Source organism: Lagopus leucura, unplaced genomic scaffold (assembly GCF_019238085.1).
Source record: "Lagopus leucura isolate 7727_CA_CO unplaced genomic scaffold, USGS_WTPT01 Super-Scaffold_100004, whole genome shotgun sequence".
Taxonomy (NCBI): domain Eukaryota; kingdom Metazoa; phylum Chordata; class Aves; order Galliformes; family Phasianidae; genus Lagopus; species Lagopus leucura.
Window position 1 is genome coordinate 69,051,019 of NW_024962264.1, and position 21,062 is coordinate 69,072,080.

General features: G+C 48.2%; 1 protein-coding gene across 8 annotated transcripts in view; it reads left to right on the forward strand.

Moving 5' to 3' along the window:
* The window catches only part of EXOC6B (exocyst complex component 6B), a 246,067-nt gene that overhangs the window by 131,248 nt on the left and 93,757 nt on the right, over positions 1-21,062 (forward strand). For all 8 annotated transcript variants that reach the window (XM_042872008.1, XM_042872009.1, XM_042872012.1 and 5 more), the window contains 8 exons: positions 5,497-5,580; positions 5,710-5,756; positions 6,635-6,755; positions 8,804-8,875; positions 9,011-9,108; positions 9,493-9,598; positions 10,761-10,870; positions 17,601-17,712. In XM_042872008.1, coding sequence (XP_042727942.1) covers positions 5,497-5,580; positions 5,710-5,756; positions 6,635-6,755; positions 8,804-8,875; positions 9,011-9,108; positions 9,493-9,598; positions 10,761-10,870; positions 17,601-17,712 — 750 coding nt within the window. The remainder of the gene's footprint in view (positions 1-5,496; positions 5,581-5,709; positions 5,757-6,634; positions 6,756-8,803; positions 8,876-9,010; positions 9,109-9,492; positions 9,599-10,760; positions 10,871-17,600; positions 17,713-21,062) is intronic.

Here is a 21,062-nt window from a genome sequence, read left to right on the forward strand (position 1 = left end):
TCTGATTTTTGGATGGGCTTGTGTGGAGCCAGAAGTTGGACTAGATGATCCTCATGGGTCCCTTCCAACTTGGGATATCCTATGATAAAATAACTCTATGATAAAGTGAGAGAGAAATTTAATATAAGTCCAGGTCAAGGAGCAGCAAGTGCTGCTGCATTGCTAAATACATTTCTAAATGTGGGTGTGCCATGGGGTTAAACTTACAATATCAGGACAGCTGAAGCCACCGCTGATCTGCTTGCTTAAACCAAGCTGCATTGTTAGGGGTGATGTGGTTCATGGGTAGGGGTCTACAAAAGCATTCTTCAGTGCTTTACCTGGGATGTTACAAGTGGACTGGGGCTATTTCTGCTTGATTTGAGTGTGCGGTTAGCTGGTGTCTGCATGGAGGTAGAGAGCTAATGGGTTCATCAAGGGAGGCATCTACTGAGCAGATAGGCTCCGTCTGTTATCACACATCACCTTGCTTCTGTGGTAAGGATGTTTCTTTAGGGGAATGGACTAATGACTGCGGCGAGGGCTCCGCTGGTAATATCCCCAATTGTACGTGGCTGGTTTGCTTCCATTACCTGAGGTGCATGGGGTAGGTTTCTGCTCCAAGTCAGCACAGATGTCATGACCCAAAGTACCATCATCCGTACCTTCTGGATCCGAGAAGTTTCATTTTAGTGGTCATTTTCAGTGCTTGCTGAGCACAACAGCAGGACGAGCTTTAGAGCATGCTTTTCCCATATAATTCACAGCTAGATTTGCTCTCTGCTGCTCCTGAGTTATGAAACTTTGTGTGTTTTTTTTCAGCTGTTGTTTTTTGCATTCTCGTGATTATATTCTGTTTTCCCTTATGTGGTGCTCATCTGCGATCTTAATTATCTGCCTCTCATTGCCAACTCTGTGAACTGTGAAGCTAATTTGAAAAGGAAAGTTCTGCCTGGTAATTTTAAAAATATGAGGCATTATTGAGGTTTTTTTTCTGGACCACTGATTAGAATAAATGTGTAGTTTGGAAGTGAAGCTTTGGACTCTTCCCACTCGCTTAAATTAAGACAATGAGAGTTGAGGGAAACCTGTTCTGATTAAAAGTAACTGGATAAATAAGAAAAGTACCTCCCTCTCCTCTCCCCAACTTGCTTCCCTGGTTGCCTCACAGTTTGGATTGAGCTTGCAAGAAACCCTTAAGGGATTCTGCCTCTCTAATGATACGTCTTAGCAGTGTCTTGCTGCTGTTGGAGGTCTATGGTGAATGTGGAAGTCAGTGGGAGGCTGGGGCTGGGCTCTGCTCCCTGCAATAGCCTTGGGGTTGGACTCGATGGTCTCTGGAGGTCCCTTCCAACCCCTACAGTTCTGTGATTCTGTGATTCTTTCCCGTGGGCCTTGTGCTGCTTGCTATCTGCTTATGCATTGAGGTTATTCTATGGAGTCACAGAGTCAATAAGGCTGGAGAAGACCTCTAAGATCATCAAATCCAACCCACCTCCACCATGTCCTCAGACCACGTCCCAAGGTGCCACATCTATGCATTTCTTTAACATCCCCACCCTTCTTTAGGAAGAAAAGGTGCTACAGGTGCAACGAATCTTTATAAGGTACTAACCAAAAGAAAGAGAAGCTGAATTCTTCCCACTGAAGGGACAGCAGCAGTAGGAAAGCACATGCATGCACAGCTCTGCTGCTCCGAGCTTATGGGTGTAAGCGTGGGTCACTGCTGAGGAGCTTTTATCAAAGCATTGGTTGGAATGGATGGAAGTGTGAATACTATGTGGTGTTTCCAGATGAATATTATGTAAAATATGGGATCATGTTGTGTTTTCTGGATGCTTCTTTTTCTTTTTTTTTGGTGTGGTTTGTTTGGTTTTGCTTTTGTTTTATTATTATTATTTTTCTCACCCAGAGGAAAACGGTATTAAATATAATAAAGCCCAGAGAAGAGGAATAATATTATCTGAAGACATGATAAGTTGTATGGTCCTAAGTAGGTCAAATGTGGGAAACTGGGTGGTCTAACTAAAACTGCCACCAAGGGGAAGAAAGGCTTCCCATTCTTAAGAGAATATGATGCATGAGCGATGAGACGGTCTGGGGGGACGATGGAGGAATGCACTGAAGAGAAAAGGATGAAATAGCGCATAAGAAAAATGTGAATGGCGTTGAGAGGGTTTTTTTTTTCTTTTGGGAGGAGAAGTTTTTCTTTGGAATAGCCTCTCATGAGAGAGCCTCTAATTCTTGGGCCATTCAAAAAAGGCTCAAGGAGGAAAATACAGGGAACAGCGCATCGAGAGGGGGATGTCGGGGCCATAAATTTTAGGGAAACTGTTAAAATGTGAGCATGACCTACATTTTTTTGGGAATGCTTTCAAATGTCTTTGCTGTTCCTTCTCCTCTGCTGAAGTTAAAGCCATGTGCTGGGTTGGAACCAGGAGGACCTGATGTCCAGAGCCTCCAGGCACTGTGTGGGGCTGGAGGGACCCTCTGAGGTGTGGGACAGGTTTATAGCAAGGCCTTTGTATGGGATCTCATGTCTCATCTCCCAGCTCATGTCCCTCTTGCTGGAGGAAGAGGGAAAGTTTTTTCAGTTAAAATGCAACCCAAATTAGCTTAATGATCAGAGAATATTATGATAAAATTGGTTCCTGTGCTTCTTCATACATGATTAGTCTGGAGGTGTTTAAGACCAGGTTGGATGGGACCCAGGGCAGCCTGATCTAGTATTACATGTTGAGATTGGTGGCCCTGCCTGTGGCGGGGGGATTGCAGCTTGATGATCCCTGAGGTCCCTTCCAACCCAAGCCATTCTATGGTTCTACGATTAGTGGGCATGGTGGCGATGGGTCAGCAGTTGGACTTGATGATCTTTGTGGTCTTTTCCAACCTTTATGACTCCTCAAGCTATCACAAAAGCTGGAATACGAGCAATTTTTACCAAGCCTGCTGGTACGTCCTCAATGGAGCTGAGTGATGGGGTCAGGGGTTTCAGCTTAAGGCCAGAGGGACGCGTGTTGTACCCACAGCCTGGTGGCAGCTGCGTGGAGAATGTCCATATGGAGGAGCCCTGCGATGGAGTGGGCAGGTAGAGGATGGGACAGAGGGCGATGGGATGGAGACCCCAAGAAGGAGCTGGGTGACAGGACGCCTCTTGGCCTTACAGTCATGAGGAAGTGTGTGAGGAGGGTGAGGGGAGCAGGGAGGAGCTCAGTTGGAGGGTAGGCCATTTCAGCTGGCACACATTGCTGCGGCGTAGTCCTAGAAATGTTCAAAATCTAGTCTTAAAATAACTGATTGGTTTCAGACCGGCCTTTGGGAGATGAACTGCTTTCAAGACTTCCATGAGGTCCCCGAGGTCCTGTGTGGCTTTGGGATATGGCAGCTTCTGTGCATTCACTAATGGGGAATTAATTACCTGCTGACTTCCATGGGACGTTGCGTAAAGCCGCTCTCGGGGGTTGGTCCTCTGGGGCTCCTGTCTTCGGTGGGGCCCAACAGCAATTTAATAGGGATGAGGCAGGGGAGGGAAAGCCTTGAATTAGGAGGTTTGCATCACTCATTGGTAGCAGGCTGTGCTGAGTTAGTGAGCAGCTTCGCTCCAAATCCCGGCGGTGCTGCTGGGAGATAATTGAGTTCTTCTTCCACTTGTGTAGGTTTTGAGGAATGAGGCAAAGCAAAGTTTAATGGATGCCTAAAATCTGATCCCAGCGGTGATCGAGTGGGAATATGGAACAGTCTGGTTCTCCTATTGCACTGCCAAACTGAGAGCAGCAGCGTAGCTTAGGGGCTCGAGCTCTGATACAGATTCATAGAATAGACTGGGAAGGGACCCATAAGGATCATGGAGTCCAACTCCTGTAGAAGAAATGCAGACGGCGAGACATACAGAAGAAGGAAACAGAAATTGCCCAGGTCCCCTTTAGCTGAGGCATTTTGAGGCAGCCTGGCTGTGTAACGATGGAGTAGCTGCAGCATCATTAAATTAGCATGGCGTTTTCTTTTGTATTTCTTTGTTGTCTTGGTAGAAGAGGTTGGGGTCTGGTGCCTTCCTCAGGCAGGTGATATTTGTTGTTGCCTCTTGTTTGTTTTGCGAATTCCAAATGAGATTTTGTCTCCTACCAGTTCAAAGAAAGGCCTTGTCCTTTCTCTGAAGTGTTTATAATCCAATTTCAGACATAAAACAGGACGGGCGCGGGGGAGGGAGAAACAGGCAGGGAGAAAAACCAGCGAGGTGTTCCATAGCCCGGGGGACCAGGAGGGCTCAGCAGGTAGGTGGCATCTGAGGATCCACGTGGCTGCGTTGCCCTGCCTGGGTGGGATGCTCAGATGTAGCTTTTGGTAAAACCAAACCCCTGCAAATGCACGGCCTCAACCACCACAGCGTTGACCCCTGTGCCGTGCCTGGTGTGAGTGGGTGATGCTCGTGGAGGGGAAACCCACGTGCTTGTGTTATGGGAGCATATTGGGATTTGGCTCTCATCTGGAGGCTCAGACCCCGGTGGTGGGTGAGGCATGGCCACCATGAGAGAGAATGAGCTCAAAAGCTCATTTATTTTCTCCTGCTGACAGGTATTAACCACCCAAGCATCTTTTTCTTAAACTCTCTGATGTTTGTGGCTTTGCATCACTGAGAATCAGTGCAAGAATTTCTGCTGCTCCTTCTGGCATTGCTGGTCCCCTCTTGATGTTCACCAGCACTAAAATTCTGGTTGTTCCACTGTCCCCATCCTTAGGTAGATCGGATGTTTGTCCATCTTAGGGTTTGGTAAAGGGGAGGGTTGCACGGCACCGTCTGCCACATCTGCCCAAGGATATTGGGAAATGGGCACAGAGGGGTCAGAAGATCACAGAGTCACAGAATGGCCAGGGTTGGAAGGGACCTCAAGGATCATGAAGCTCCAATCCCCCTTCTGCAGACAGGGCTTCAACCTCCACATTTCATAGCAGCCCAGGCTGCCTAGGGCCCCATCCAGCCTGGCCTTGAACGCCTCCAGGGATGGACGGGGCATCCACAGCCTCTCTGGGCAGCTGTTCCAGCACCTCATCACTCTCATAGCACAGAACTTCCCCCTGATATCCAACCTAAATCTTCCCTCCCTCAACTTCCAACCATTTCCCCTTATCCTGCTGTTAGAATTGTTTCAGTTGGAAACTCTGAAAGGTCATCTAGTCCAACTCAAGTACACTTGGACGTGTATTTGGGTTTGTTCCTCTTAGTGTTTGGAGTAAAATCAGTCTTCGTTAGGCACTTGGATTGAGTTGTGCAGGTATCATGGAGTCATAGAATCACAGAGCAGCCTGGGTTGGGAAGGACCACAATGATCATCTGCTTTTAACCCCTTTGCTATGTGCAGGGTCACCAACCAGCAGCCCAGGCTGCCCAGAGCCACATCCAGCCTGGCCTTGAATGCTGGAAGCAAGCGAACTTTGTGTCCTTGATGCAGTGTGTTGCACATGCAATTAAATGATTAACTCAAAGCCTGCTTACTTGACTTCATCCTCTCTGCTTTCCAGGGTGCCCGAGAAACCTTTGAGAACTACTACAGGAAACAGAGAAGAAAACAAGCCCGGCTGGTGCTGCAGCCTCCTTCCAACATGGTATGGCCATGCCCTGGTCAGTGCTTGGGGTTCCTCCTGATGGAGCAGCCCAGCCCTGTGGATGCTCTTTTCTTTTTCCCATTTTGCTCTCCTTTATTTCAACCTCTGCTCACTTCTCCTTTGTCACAGCATGAAACTTTGGACGGCTACAGGAGGTACTTCAATCAAATTGTAGGGTAGGTGTTCTTTTTATATGGGTGCTAAATGTGTGCGTGCTACATTTGTGAGGAGCCCAGAAGGGAAGAGAGAGGAGGGAATATTGTTCTTATTTTGTGTCAAAAGGAGACAAAACTTGGTGAGCTTTGCTGTGCTCAGCCGTAAGAACCTGCCACCTCTGGGAGCACCACCTGCCTGCCCTGCTAATGAGGCAAATAGGCCCTCTGCCTTAATGATTCTTTAATATTTGACAATTATTTGATTGTTTTCTTGCTGAAGGAGGTGAGTGCCGTGTGTGCTGCTGACCTAACACAGCTTCAGGCTTCCAGGCTGGATTTTCCCTACAAAATATAACAGAGGTTTTGCTCGTTCCTGTTTAAAACTGTGTTTTGGGACACTTGCTCCCTGAATCGTGCTGCTGCTTTTGGACCAACGCGTTTGATAAATGAGGACTGGAGTGAACTGATTGCCTCCAAATGGTGCTGAGAGCATGGGGCAGAGAGCACCAGAGTGTTCTCCCTGCAGTTAAAGTGTTCTCCCTGCAGTTAACCCATTGTAAGGCGATTGCTGCTGGCTGAAGCAGAGTTCAGTCAGCAGTTCTTGTTCAAATAACGGGGTGGGAAAGCTCTGCCTTTGTGTGTGCACAGAGGTGTTAGTGGGAACAGCTGGCTTTTGCTCACTGCTATAATGCAGTGTGGCATCGTAGAAAATACTACAACATTAAAAAATAAGTGAAGAAAAGATCTGTTCTTAGCAGTAGTTGGGATGGATGCTGCAGATCTGGGCTTGCTGTGGAGATCTGTGCACATGCAGTGCATGTCCCTTGCACGCAGTGTTTGCAGATCTCTTTTGATGCCTGTGACTTCTGATAACAGTGCCATTTTCTCCTCCCCATCAGGTTTTTTGTAGTCGAAGATCACATCTTGCATACAACGCAGGGCTTGGTAAATAGAGCCTATATTGATGAGCTGTGGGAGATGGCGTTATCAAAGACCATTGCAGCACTGAGGACACACTCAGTAAGTAAAAGCCCCAGATTGCTCAGCTGTTGCTTGAGTTGGGTTTGACGTGCTGGAAATGTTGGCTTTCACAGTACTACTCTGTTTTGACTTCACTCTTTTTGAAGCAACAGAGGGAACACACTGCTGTTCCTCCAGGAGAACTCTATGGCTTGTTTGGTTCACATTGCACTGTATTTCCCTGCTCCAAACTTGCAATACCTGGGGAGAAAGGAGAATATAGCACTGCAGTGTTTTCCTTTGCTTGGTTCATCACTTTTGAAAAGCACCAGCAGAGGGAGTCGGGTTGTCCTGGAAAACTGGGGAAGGAATGCATGACCTGATATAATAATGCACTGTTTCAGCTGGGAGCACTTGAGTTGTCTTGATGTTTCATAGCTTGCTGAAGAGCCACCCTGTTGGTTTATGGGATGAAATAAACTACATTTGACAATAAAAGAAGAATCTTGAATGACTTTCCCCAAGTCCATTTTCAAATTGTTGGGCCTGAATCACTGGAATCCCACTGCTGCTCCTGGAGGGAGCATCATCCAGCAGCAGGAGGATGCTATGGGGTGCTTATTGTGGGCATGCATCTAACACTGTGTGTGGTACCTGAGCAGTACAGTGCTCCTTCCATGCCCCAAAAAGGGACGAGGCAGAGAGTTGTACATCTCCTTGTGTTATAAAGCTGCACTTCTTGTCCTTGGAGGTGTTCAAGGCCAGGTTTGATGGGGCCCTGGGCAGCGTGGTCTAGTAGTAGATATGGAGATTGGTGGGGGATTAGAGCTTGATGATCCTTGGGGTCCCTTCCAACCCAAGCCATTCTATGATTCCTTGATTCTTTTCTTTATGAGTGGAGTTTCCTGCTGGTGTGCTGGCCGTGATGGACAGACATGTACACACACTCTGCTTTCACCTTTAGCACCACGGCCATCAGCTGTAGGTTCTAACCTAGCACAGGAAATGGCTGTCAGGAGTTTATTTTTCAGATATCACAAAATTTGCCACAATTTCTTAATGCTATTATTGTGGTCAACTGTGTCATCTCTACAGAGCAGTGCTGTCCATCCTGTGTTGCTGGTGAGACTTGCTGGAAGGCTTCTGCACAGGTTGAGACTGTTCCAGTTCTTCCCATTTGGCCAAATGTAATGCCTGGATTTTCTTCCCTTGCTGTAGACTGGGACATCTTTTATCATTCCTGATAGCTTCAGGGCATTATCTTTCTTTCTGACTTTCTTTTTTGGAGAGTGAAATGGAAAACGTGTCTCTTCCAGTCTTTCTCATTGATTAATGGAGCCATTCCCCCTTGAGTTTCCAGTGAGCTTTAAATCTCAGTCTCTTTTTTCCAGCATATGATTCTATATTTGGTAAGAGCCTGTCTGAAACGTTGCATATTTCAGCAGGGCTGAGGTTTGCTGCTGGTGTGCAGATAGGGTGGGACTGGTGTGGGTGATGCTGGGTGTCCCTGGGGCGATGCTCAGGGCTGCTGTGGGGTACAGGAGTGTCTTCAGAGCCTCAGGCAGCATCCTGACCCATGGTAAATACACACATCTGCTGTAGCTCTGACCATCAAGTTGCTGAAAGGCACACAGTGTGTTTTTCCTCAGCCTGAACCTTCCACTTAGCAATGCAGCCTTGGCGTAGGGCTCGGGGATGCCTCGCCGCAATGCTTCATTACCATTAGACACAACACACTAAATATTACATGAGAGGCTCTGCTGTCTCCTTGCCACGGCAGCACACTGATTTGCTTCATCTCCTCTCACTTCCCCAGCAGCTCCTGGGTAATCTTAGAAACACTCCAGGTATCTGCAGAGCAACTGAAATCCTTGTTCATCACGGAGAGCCCCATGAGCTGTGCACTACCAGGAGAGATACCCTTATCAGCGTGCCTTCCCGTGCCCTGCAAGCCTTTCAGGCATGGACTGTGCAATAAACACCGCTGATCCTGGGGCTGCACAGTGTGCCTATGTATTATCACTGGAGTGATAAGGCAGGAGGGCTGAGAGCAGTATTTTCCTGCATGCCGTGGTTTAAAACGTGTTTTAATGCTCCTTTCTTTGCAGTCGTATTGCTCAGACCCAAGCCTGGTGTTGGACTTGAAGAACCTCATCGTCCTCTTTGCAGATACACTCCAGGTAGGTGACTGTTGTCTGTTGCCAGCAGGCATGTTTGCAGGGAGGGTTTGCATGCAAGCTCCCCAAACACAACAAATGCTGCTCAGCAATGTCCTGTTAGCTGATGCAGTTGCTCTGTTCCTCCACTCGTGGCAGGGATATGGCTTCCCAGTGAACCAGCTCTTCGACATGCTGTTGGAGATCCAAGACCAATACAGTGAAACGCTGCTGAAGAAATGGTCAGGAGTTTTCAGGTAAGAAGCTCTTTAAGTAAACCCAGGAGACATGCCTTACAAAGTCCTTTTAGCCAAGAAATAAAAGTCTTACTTGAATCATAGGATCATAGCATGGCTGGGGTTGGAAAAAACTCAAGGGATTATCAAGCTTCAATCCCCTGCTGCGTGCAGGGCCACCAAACTCTGTACCTATTACTAGACCAGGCTGCCCAAGGCCCCATCCAGCCTGGCCTTGAACACCTCCAGGGCATCCACAACCTCTCTGGGCAGCCTGTTCCAGCACCTCACCACTCTCTTGGTAAAAAACTTACCCCTGAAATCATAGAAGCATAGAATCATAGCATGGAAGGGACCTTGCAGCCTCCCCCCCAGCTGTAGCTTTCTTGCTTTCTTCTCTTCTAGAAATATACTCGATTCAGATAACTACAGTCCCATCCCAGTGACAAATGAAGAGATTTATAAGAAAATAGTTGGACAGTTCCCATTCCAGGATGCAGAGCTTGAAAAGGTAATGTGAAATGAGGCAACTGGCACGGCGTGACTCCCAGTGCGCTGCAAGCCCACACCTCTGTTACTGGCATTGAGAAGTAGAACTGAGAAGGTCCCAGCAACTCAAAACAAAAAGAGAAAAGGACAAATAGATTTTCCATGTGTTGCACTTCTCCTGGCGTGGGTGAGGAATACCTCATCCATTTTGCTTTCAGAGCACAGTGTGCTGTTGCAGTTCAGCATCACTTGCAGTAGATGGAAGAGAGATGAAAATACTTCCTTCCATCGGTGTTTTATTCCCATTGTATGAACCGTTACTGACTTTAACTTGTTTTAATCTAATGCTGTCTAACAAAAAAGACATAAAACCAACCAAAAACAAGAAGTGGTCTATCTTGGCTTTTGTAAAAGTGCGTGCATGCAGAGCCTAACAGCGTAGCCAGATTTGACCTAGGCAGTGTCCCTTAAAAGCATGCTTGGCCTTGTGCTCCACATCTGGCAGCCAGCGAGCTCCAAGCCTGGTGAACTTAATTATGGCTGGGAGGGTTTTCGGTCCAAGTCAAGTGTTTAGATTTCAGAAAGACTGTGGCCTTCCCTGAGACTGTATCATGGGGTCCAGCTTTTACTGCTCTGCTCTGCACCTCTCAGCCACATCTGTGCTACGAGTGAGAGCGAGGTAGTGAAAATTTGGGTTGTGAGGGAGAGGACATCTGTTTCCTCTTGGCTTTTGTGTTGTAAGCAAGTGCTCACCTTGTGCGGTAACTGGGGAGGTGAGCAAGCAAAATGCCTGTGTGTGGTGGGAAGTAATAGCAAAGAATCTTCTGATAGGCTTTTTTGTTACGAATAAGGGAGTTGGGAAAGAGGGAATAAGAATTGCTTTGTGCTGCCTGTTCCCTTCTAGCTACAACTCTCCTTCCAGCCCATTTCAGACTCCAAATCCCTTATGCACCCATGTGCCGTTTGTAAGTGATTATCTGGTCTTTCACTTGGCTGAAATGTTTATATAATATACAATAAATGCTGGCTTGTTGTTTCATTGCTGGACTCAGCTAATATTAGTATTAATTTGGCTGCTTGGAACATGTTACTGGAAAGCAGTCGTCACTCTGGGCTGGCTGTGAGAGCAGTTCTCTCTCTAAAAGATCTGCTCTTTGACTTCAGTTCTCTCCTGTTCTTTACAGCAACCGTTTCCAAAGAAGTTTCCCTTTTCTGAGTTTGTGCCTAAAGTTTACAATCAGATTAAGGAATTCATCTACGCCTGTCTGAAGTTTTCAGAAGACCTTCATTTGAGGTAGGGGATGATTGTGTTCCTGGTCATGGGGGGTTGGAAGGGACCTCGAGAGATCATCGAGTCAAAAAAAGAAGTTTTGTTGGCATTGAAATATCTCAGTGTAATTAAAAGATGAGTTCTCAGCCTTCCATGCCACTCAACTGCCTGGGTGCACTCTGCCCAGGATGCAGGTGGCTGGTGGGCCCTTTGGAGCATTGGTTGGCCAAGTCTTCCATAAATCTCCCTTATGTAAGGAAAAAGAGCCCAGTGCCATGCTAGGTGTGTAAAAAGGGAGAGAGCCAATCCTTCTGAGACATTTCTGAGTCATGGTAGATGGTTGGAGCCAATCTTTCCAAAATGATGGGTCAGTGCCTGCTCAGTGATGGCTACGCAGCTTCCCTACATTGTCCTGCAAGGAGTGTGTTGGCCAGAAAGCCCAAGGTTTGATTCTGCCCTGTGTGGTGGTTAGTTCTGGCTTCTGGTTTAGGGATTTATATGTGTATATTTATATATATATGTATTTCTCATTGGAGAGCATGTACAAATATTCTCTGTTTTGTGTTTACCATCCTTCCTCCATCCCACTGCTCCTAGATACTGGCCTTGTGTGTGCTGAAGTGGAAGACAACTGTTAGCCAGAAATTGCTTTCTTTTTGCACCCAGTGAAAGCTTTTACCTTGCTAGAAGCATCAGGAGGGCAGAAGGACCTCATAGAATCATAGAATGGCTTGGGTTGGGAGGGACCTCAAGGATCATGAAGCTCCAACCCCCTGCTGCAAACAGGGCTGCCAACCTCCACATTTAATACTAGACCAGGCTGCCCAGGGCCCCATCCAACCTGGCCCTCATTACACATTTCTTGTGTTCTCAGTGCCATACCAGTAAAATCTGGGTCTGTCCACAGGGTTTCACCTCCCTGGGCAATTCCATGTCATGGCCACGGGCAGCCCCTGTGTTAATGTGAACCTCAGGCAGTGTTTTGGGGTCTCACCAGATGTTAGGGTGCTCACTCAGGGGTTCTTTCAGTTCTTTGCCTTTGTGAGAGGGGTGGTAATTTGGAGAGCTGCTCTCCCTCCGTCTTCCCCAGGACGTGGTGTGCAAAGCACAGGATGTTGCTCCCCCTCCTCGGGTTCAACCTCAGCCATTCACTGGTGGCAGGTTGTTCTCTTTGGTGGCTCCCAAGGCTCTTAACCTGCAGGTCACCACTAAATGGCTCTGTTTCTAAGGCAGGCAGGATGGTCCTATTTCACACGGATGCTGGTTTCACCGAACCCCTCGGCTGGCACTTCCCTCACAAGTTTTGTGCTCTTCACCATTACAGAGATGATTGGGTTTGTCAGGGAATGGAAGAAAAGCGTTCCCTGGGGCCCCTCCTCGGGGTCCCCCAGGACAAGTTATTAAAATTCCTTTCAACATTGGATTTTCCAGCCCTTTTTGAGGAGTGGTTTGGGGCTGGGGGAGGGGAGCCGAGCTCTTGGACATTCTAGCCAAACATTTGGAATATTTCTCTGAAAACCCCTGTTGACACTTTCTTCATTTCACCCTGACAGCTTGAATTAGGTTTTATTAGGAAGCTTGGCTACAAAGCCGGCAGCAAGTTTTCTTTCTCTTCTCTTTCTTGTTCTTCTTTGGTTGTCATTTACCTTGCACCCTGGAGTGATTGGGGTCAGCCCGTCAGTCACGGGGGGCCTGAAGGTCATGACTACTGCTATGGGATATGGGACATCAGCTGTCACTAACCCAGACAGTTTGCTTAAACGCTCTGCAGTCTTTTCCTGAAGAACAGAGCCCGTGGCAGAAAATGTACCTTGTATTTTTTCTAATTATTATTTTAAACTGGCTCCTTGTATTTGTTGGATGGGAATAGACTCCTTTATGTTGATATGCTTATGAAAGTTGTTTTGCTTTTAAAGTATTTGAAGAAAATGTGGAGCTTGCTGCGCATTTCCAGGGCTTGCAAATTCTTTTGGTTTGGCTCTATTAATTTGATTAGGAGAAAGAAAACCTCCTTTATATATTCAGCATTTCTCCCTTTGGGGGGGGGGGAGGGGGGAAAGGAGCATGTGTGTGAGCTCATTGAGGAGATGTCTTTAAGAGCATCCATTCACTGAAAGGCTCCCACCCATTCCAATGGAATTTCCCATTCTAAAGATAGGGAATATCTTTGGAAAACAGTGGGTAGAAGTGGGAGATGGCAGCTCTGATCCACCAGGACTTGGATCGTTTTGTTCCCAGCGATCCTGGAAGCACTTTGGATACAATTCTTTAAAGGGCTGCGAATAATTTAGGTCATAAAGTTATTATTAATAATAAATTAGAGCCTTGGACACCTGAATCAGCCCTTTTTTTGGGTGTGATTCTGCTCTGCGTTGGGTCAGCTTGAAGATGCTGAGCGAGGGACGATAGCACCCAGTCCTTGTGGTGAACCTTCAGTGATGCTTCTTTGTGGCACTGCTGCTCCTGGTCACATCCTGCTCAGAATCAGACTTCTTCCAAGGAACATTCCTGCTTTGTGTTCATGGTGTGCAAACCTCGTGGAAGATGGAATAGTAGAATTGCTCAGGTTGGAAAAGGCCTTCATGATCATCAAGTCCAACGTCACAGATCTTTGTGCTCTGCTGGCACCCAAACACAGGGGTCACCTGGCTGCTTTATCCAACACATAACCATCATTTCAACCTTATTTTCTAGCTTACGTGGCCAGCTAACAAAATGACAGCAGGCAGCCTTTGGAAACAGCACTTGAGAGGTAAATGAACAAGTCGTTATGAAGCACGAGTTGTTCATGCCATGGAGGCTCTCATGGATGAAACGTGGTTGTGATTCCCACTGATGAGGCCAGCACTGGAGCCAGCCCAGTGTTTGGTGACACTACAGTCAGGGATGGGACACCCATTGACTAGCATTTACACCCGTTGGGTTGGCAGTGTGACTGTTGTGGGCTCTGCACACAGCCAGCCCTGAGGTGGTTGGATTTTGACACCCTAATGACAGATTTGATGGTTGAATTCATAAAGCAAGCTTTTACAGCACGGCCTAGTTGATTGTTGGGTTGTTTTGAGGACAAAGTGGACACAGTGTCCAAAAGTGCTCATTTTCCATCTACCACGTCATCACCGTGCCCCACTCTCTGCCTCTTGTGCTACCAGGATTCTTGGGGATGGGCTTAGTGACTCCATGATTTCATATCTTCCCTTACAGCTCCCCAAGGGCACCCAGGGCTGGTGTGGAGGCACAGCTTCATGTGCCATGTTCATAGAATCCTAGAATGGCCTGGGTTGAAAAGGACCACGGTGTTTGTCTAGTTTCAACCAGGCTGCCCAGAGCCACATCCAGCCTGGCCTTGAATGCCTGCAGGGATGGGGCATCCACAGCCTCCTTGGGCAACCTGTTCCAGTGCCTCACCACCCTCTGGCTGAAAAACTTCCTCCTAATATCCAACCTAAACCTCCCTTGTCTCAGTTTAAAACCATTCCCCCTTATCCTATCGTTATCCACCCTTGTAAAAATAGCCATTCCCCCTCCTGTTTGTACACTCCCTTCAAATATTAGAAGGCCACAGTGAGGTCTTCCTGAAGCCTTCCAAGCTAAACAATCCCAGTTCCCTCAACCTTTCCTCACTGGAGAGCTGCTCCAGCCCTCTGCTCATCTCAGTGCCCTCCTCTGGACCCTCTCCAAGAGCTCCACGTCCTTCCTGTGCTGGGAGCCCCAGGCCTGGATGCAGTTCTCCATCCACCATTTGCTCCATCCACCTTTATTTTTGCCCTTTCTGAGCGTGGCTCCAGCCCTCGTGACTCTCTAGCTCATGGTTCCCACACTCTGTTGGCAGCAGCAATCAACTCCCCCCATGCCACGAGGTACCCTTGTGTCACCATGTCACTTTTTTGCCATCTGTGGACCATCGCAGCATTAGGTTTTATTGTTCTTTCTATATTTAACTGTGCTGTTGTCTGGTGGATGGGCTGGGGACAATCTGGTCCTTTCTGGGGGATGATGGAAAGCCTGGGCTGCGTGTGTGTGCATGGATTTTGCTTTTTCTTTATGGTTTTCTTTAAGTAAAACCTTCTTACAGAGCCATTGCCACAGTGTAAAGCCAAGGAAAAGCTCCGTGGCCAGTTTTCTTCCCTTCGTGTTCCATTCCATGCTTATGAAACCCAAATGTATCATCTCGGAGCTGACATCCCAGCCCTGCCTGGAGGAACCCAGGGATCTGAGACATGACATGGGCTGGCCCTGATCAACATGGCACGGGAGGTGCATCCACCCTCAGCAGGAGCAAAAGAAACTCCCAGGGATCAATAGCAATGACCCAGAAGAGACCAGCATTGAGACTTCGGCTGGTGGCATTGCATGTAGATCATCAGGATCCTGCTGAGCTGCTGGTTCTGTTCTCTTTGCATCCAGCTGGGAAGGGAGTAGAGGTCAGCAGGAGCACAGCCCAGAAAAGCTGACTTTTCAACAGCAGGGAATATTAGAGAAAGCTGCTGGTGAGCTCAGTGTGGTGAGCAGCTCTGTGTATGGGGAGTTGTGCAGCTGGGCTCTTCCTTGGGAAAGCTGCAGCAAGACACGGATTTCAGCTGGCTGGGACAGGAGAACAGCTCAGCTCTGTGACACGCACAGGGAGCAATGTTCCCTGCTTCTCCTGGGGACCTCAGGGCTTTCTGTGCAATTCTGGTTCCTGAAGGCTGCTCGCAGAATTGAAAGGGACCTCTGGAGATCCCCCTAAAGCAGTTCCCCGCAGGAGGTTGCACAGACAAGCATCCAGGTGGGTTTGAATATCTCCAGAAGAGACTCTCCCACCTTTCTGGGCAGCTGTGCCAGGGCTGTGTCAGTCTCCAAGTCAAGAAATCATTTCTTCCTCATGTTCAGATGAAACCCCATGGGCTCCAGTTTGTGCCCAGCGCCCCTTGTCCTGGCACTGGGCACCACCAAATGGAACCCAGCCCTGTCCTCCTGCCCCCTGCCCTTCAGACATTGATCAGCACTGCTCAGATCTTTCTCAGCGTTCTCTCCTCCATGTGCACAGCCCCAGGGCTCTCAGCCTGTCCCCATCAGGAGGTGCTCCAGGCTCCCACCAGCTTCGCACCCTCCATGAGGCTCTCCGAGCAGTTTGCAGTCTGCCTGGAGCTGGGCAGCCCAGCACTGGGTGCAGTGCTCCAGTTCTGCCCTTCCACAGAGCGGAGGGGAAGAGCACCTGCCTTGCCTTGGTGGCCACACTCTGTGCCATACACCCTAGGGTTCCACAGGTCTTGGCCATCAGAACGCCCTGCTGGCTCATGGTCAACCATTGGTCAACTGTTAGTCTACTGTTGGTCAACGAGCTTCTTCTGTGCAGAGCTCCTTTCCAGCAGCTCATCCCCCAACCTGTACTGATGCACGTGCAATACTCAGGAAGACTGAGAGAGGTTTGGGAGACCGTTTGGTCTTGCTTTGTTCAGCATCAGGTGCCCAGGGTGGACTTGGTGTGCCTGTTTTGACATTAACACAGCAGAGAAGTTCCCAGGTGTGTGCTGGGCAGAGGATGGTAATGTCTGACCCCCCCTCTCTTTGGGCACCCCAATAGCAGTGTCTGAACCGTGCACCAGCGCTGCGGGCAATGCAAGGCTTGCTTTTGTTTCCCCTGTCCATCCCTGCTTTGTAATCTGGCCCATTTGTCAGGTAAAACAGGATACAGAGCGAAAGGTCACGGGGTTGATTTTCCAGGAGCCTGAAAGTTATTAATGTTTCTCAGCCTTGCAGTTTGAAATTTTCTTTGCCATCAGCCTCCTGTCACTGCTCTGCCAGAGATAAAGCCCCGTCGTGTCAGGGCTAATGCAGGGCCAACAACAGATCAAAGGCCCCTGCTCTGGGGCTGGCTTCCAGGCCTTGCTGCAAGAAACAGAGCTTGCACCTTGCTGGCGTGCACTGAAGGAGGGGCACAGCAGCCAGCCCTGCAGCCAAAAGCAGAAAGCCAAACCCCTCCGGCTTGAGCAAGGTTGAGGTTGTAGTCATCTGGCAAAAGCCACGGATGGGTTAGAATCTGATTTACTGAGTTAAAAAACAAACAAGCAATTTTTGAGTCTTTGGATGATTTGATCTGAATGTGCAGAATTGCAGCTTTCTTGCACAGTGCTGAATGCACTGGTGAGAATGGAGTGGGTGAGCCTTAGCCTGTGCTGGGTTGGCCCCTCTAAGAGGAGAAGCATAAGGACGTAGGTTTGCCCACGTTTGCCTTTTTTGCATGCACAAAAAAGGCCAAAATTGTTGGTATTTCAGTACATATTTCCATGTTAGCAGCTCTAGGCAGCACGCAGGTGATCAGGCGTAACCCACAGAAGGAGTCAGAGTGAGGATGGCTCCACATATCATAGAATCATAGAATGGTTTGGGTTGGAAGGGACCTCAAGGATCATGAAGCTCCAATCCCCCTTCTGCAGACAGGGCTTCAACCTCCACATTTCACAGCAGCCCAGGCTGCCCAGGGCCCCATCCAGCCTGGCCTTGAACACCTCCAGGGATGGACGGGGCATCCACAGCCTCTCTGGGCAGCTGTTCCAGCGCCTCACCACTCTCATAGCACAGAACTTCCCCCTGATATCTGACCTAAATCTTCCCTCCCTCAACTTCCAACCATTTCCCCTTGTCCTGCTGTTATCTACCCTTTCAAAGAGTTGAAAGGGTGTGTTGGTTTTGTTACAGTTTTATTATTATTATTATTATTTGCCTTGAGATAAAGCACTTTGCAAATCTCTCTTGAAATTCTGCTTTCCAGCTCCACAGAAGTTGATGATATGATCAGAAAATCTACAAACCTGCTGCTGACCCGGACGCTGAGCAACTGCTTGCAGAACGTCATTAAGAGGAAAAACGTGGGGCTGACAGAGGTGAGATTGCATGTGGAGTAATTTCCAAGGCAGGGCATCAAAATGGGGTATGGTCATTTGGAGCTCATTCCAGCACCTTGAAGGGATGCTGGGTTGGAGTGTTACTGTAAAATTTTTGGTTGGAAAACAACAAGGAAAGCACGCAGTGTTGCTGTACAAAGCAAGAGTCAAAGAATCATAGAATCATAGAATGGCCTGGGTTGAAAAGGGTCGCAATCATCATCCATTTTCAACCCCCCTGCTGTGTGCAGGGTCACCAACCAGCAGCCCAGGCTGCCCAGAGCCACATCCAGCCTGGCATTGAATGCCTGCAGGGATGGGGCATCCACAGCCTCCTTGGGCAACCTGTTCCAGTGGAAGAAAGGCTTTATGCTTATGGAAAGGTGATGCTTTTGTCTGCCCTTCTTTTGGGTTTTTGGGGAGTTATACATTTGGGTTGAAGATGGTGGGAGGGTTTCAAGGAGTGCTGGGGTGGCTTCATGCCAGACAAGAGACGCGTGGGAGCGGTGAGAATGGAGGGCTGCTCTCCATCTAAAGGCACATTTATATGGTCTGAACTCTGTGCTGGCGTTTTCTTTTCAAGATTGACACTTTTCTGTGAACAAAGTCAGATTTCCAAAAAGTTCAAGGCTTGTAAGTCACGACTCTTTGGGAACATGTGTGGTACCCAAACCAGTTAGAATGCCTTAGTTGGGCCTCTGTGTGCTGTTATGAAGCGAGCAGGTATTAGTACAGCTGCAGTTCTTTAATTAACTGCATTGGAGGAATGTGTAGTGTTCTCTGGACACTCGAAAATACCCCATGTGGATGAATTTGGGGGAGTTCAGTGCATTTATAGCAGTCTGCATTTACACACAGTGCTTCCTCAGACCTTTATCTCACAGTCTGGAATCTCTCTGCTCCTTGGGGGCAAATTCCCCTTTTGTCTTGCTCCTCCCAGGGCTCCCTCCATGCTGAGGAATGCAGCACCATCCCTTGCACTGTCCATCCTCCAGCAGCAATCCTTTGGCTGCTCATTTTGGGCATCTTCCTGCCCCCCTGCTTCTTTCCTTTGCATAATCATTGACCTATTGGTCCAGTTTTCCTCTGAGCTTCTTAAATCTGGAACAGGTTGCCCAAGGAGGCTGTGGATGCCCCATCCCTGGAGGCATTCAAGGCCAGGCTGGATGTGGCTCTGGGCAGCCTGGTCTGCTGCTTCATGACCCTGCACACAGCAGATGATCATTGTGGTCCTTTTCGACCCAGGCCATTCTATGATTCTATGAAATGATAGTTATGCAAGATACTTAAATATCTTTTGCAGTCACTTTTGACATCAAGACAGTGCTTTCATGTGACATGGGACTCCTCCAGTGCCCTCCAATCCCACGCTCCATGCAGTCACATCTACATTTTGCATTTCTGAAGAGGGAAGGATTTCACAGAATCACAGCATGGCCTGGGTTGCAAAAGAGCACAGTGCTCATCCAGTTCCAACCCCCTGCTATGTGCAGGGTCATCAACCAGCAGACCAGGCTGCCCAGAGCCACATCCAGCCTGGCCTTGAATGCCTGCAGGGATGGGGCATCCACAGCCTCCTTGGGCAACCTGTTCCAGTGCCTCACCAACCTCTGAGTGAAAAACTTCCTCCTAATATCCAACCTAAACCTCCCCTGTCTCAGTTTACAACCATTCCCTTTGTCCTATCACCATCCACCCTTCTCGGGCTGAATTTTAACTCAAAGCAATGCTCTGTTTCTAATCTAAAGTATCTTCTTCCAAACAGTGGAGAAGGTGATATTCAAGTCCATGTTCCAACCTTTTGGTCCGTTGTCCTCTTTAATTTATTTTCATAATTGATCAGTTGGGAGGGGATGGAAGGAAGTCTTGTATGAGATACGGAGGTTGGTAGCCCTGCATGCAGCAGGGCTTTGGAGCTTGATGATCCTGGATGTCCCTTCCAACTCCCAGCCATTCTGTGACTCAATGCAGATCCAGCAGGGTGCAGAGGTCCATGCTACCAAGGATGCTAAGACCACTGTCCTATTTGTGAAGTCAGAACTACCTGAAGTTAGATGCAGCTTTTGCATTCAGGCCTACAGGTCTGGACCAATGTGTTGTGATGAGTTTAGGAGGAATTTCAGGCAGTTGGAAATGCCCAGTATTTAATTAGCTTGAAACTGTGGGGAACTGCATCGGAGTTGTGACAGAAGAGCTGACAGAGGGAGAGGCAAACAAATGAGCACTTATCAGGAGGCAGAAATTGAGAACTGGATTAATCCAGCAAATTCAGAGATGAGAAGCCCTCCTGGTTGCTGTGTTTTTTCTTTCTGGGGGTCGAGTGCAAAGCAGGAGGCGTTCAAATAGACCACAATTCAATTTCTTAAAAGCAAGCATTGCCTGGAAGGGACCTCCTTGCTCAATCTGGGTCTCCTCAGCTTTGCTTTCTCTACCTGACTCCGTGTTCCCAAAGCACAGGTCCCACAGCCTCTGTGGGCAGTCTGTAAGATCTCTCTTTGTTCCCAACATCCAAACTGAGCCTCCCAGTCTGTGGCCATTGCCCGTTTGTGATCTGGCACCAACACGAGTTGGGCGCCGCCATCTCTGCAGCTTTACTTCAATATTTATGTGTCTGCAATGCTCGAGTTGGTGCTGAAACATAAAAGGATCAAAGAAGCAAAAAGAGAAAAAGAAACAATGCTGTGCCTGGCAGGGCGCTGCTTGTTTCCATCTCATTCAGAAGCAAATGATTTGTGTTTCTAAATAGTTTCTTTAGAAGAGGTAACTGCAGACTACCACACCATGCTCCTGCAATTAAGTGATGTCAGTCTGGAGCATTGTAATGCCTTCTGTGTCTGCAGGAGAAGCATTTTGGCACCATATCAGAGCTAAATGTTGTTTGGAAAGGTTTTGTTACAGCTTACCTTGCACCTTGAACATATTCACGGCGGTCTGCACAGAAGAAAGGTACCTGCTTAAGGAATTAGTGGTGTGTTTGGCTTCCAAGGCAGCCATGCTGAAGGCGAAGCAGGGATTGCTTTGCTCTGGATTATAAACATTGGCACTGATTGACTTCAGCAGTCTTTGTCATTGCCTTTAATGTCCCGATCCGGTGCCGTGCAAAGGGAGCTGAGAAAGCAGCATGATGAAAAATAGCAGATAATGGTGGGTATGAAAAGCAGGGAGATAGCTGCTCACCCACACCTCCCCTGGAGAAGCAGAACCCTTGCTTCCTTTGTCGGGTGCCTCAGAGGGCTGCTGTTAGGTGTCACTCAAGGTGCAGGTTCGTTAGGGTTCATTAGCAGCCAGAATACCCGTGGTCTGACATGGTGCTTCTTTGTAAGCCTGTTGCTGGAATGAGTGCTGACTGA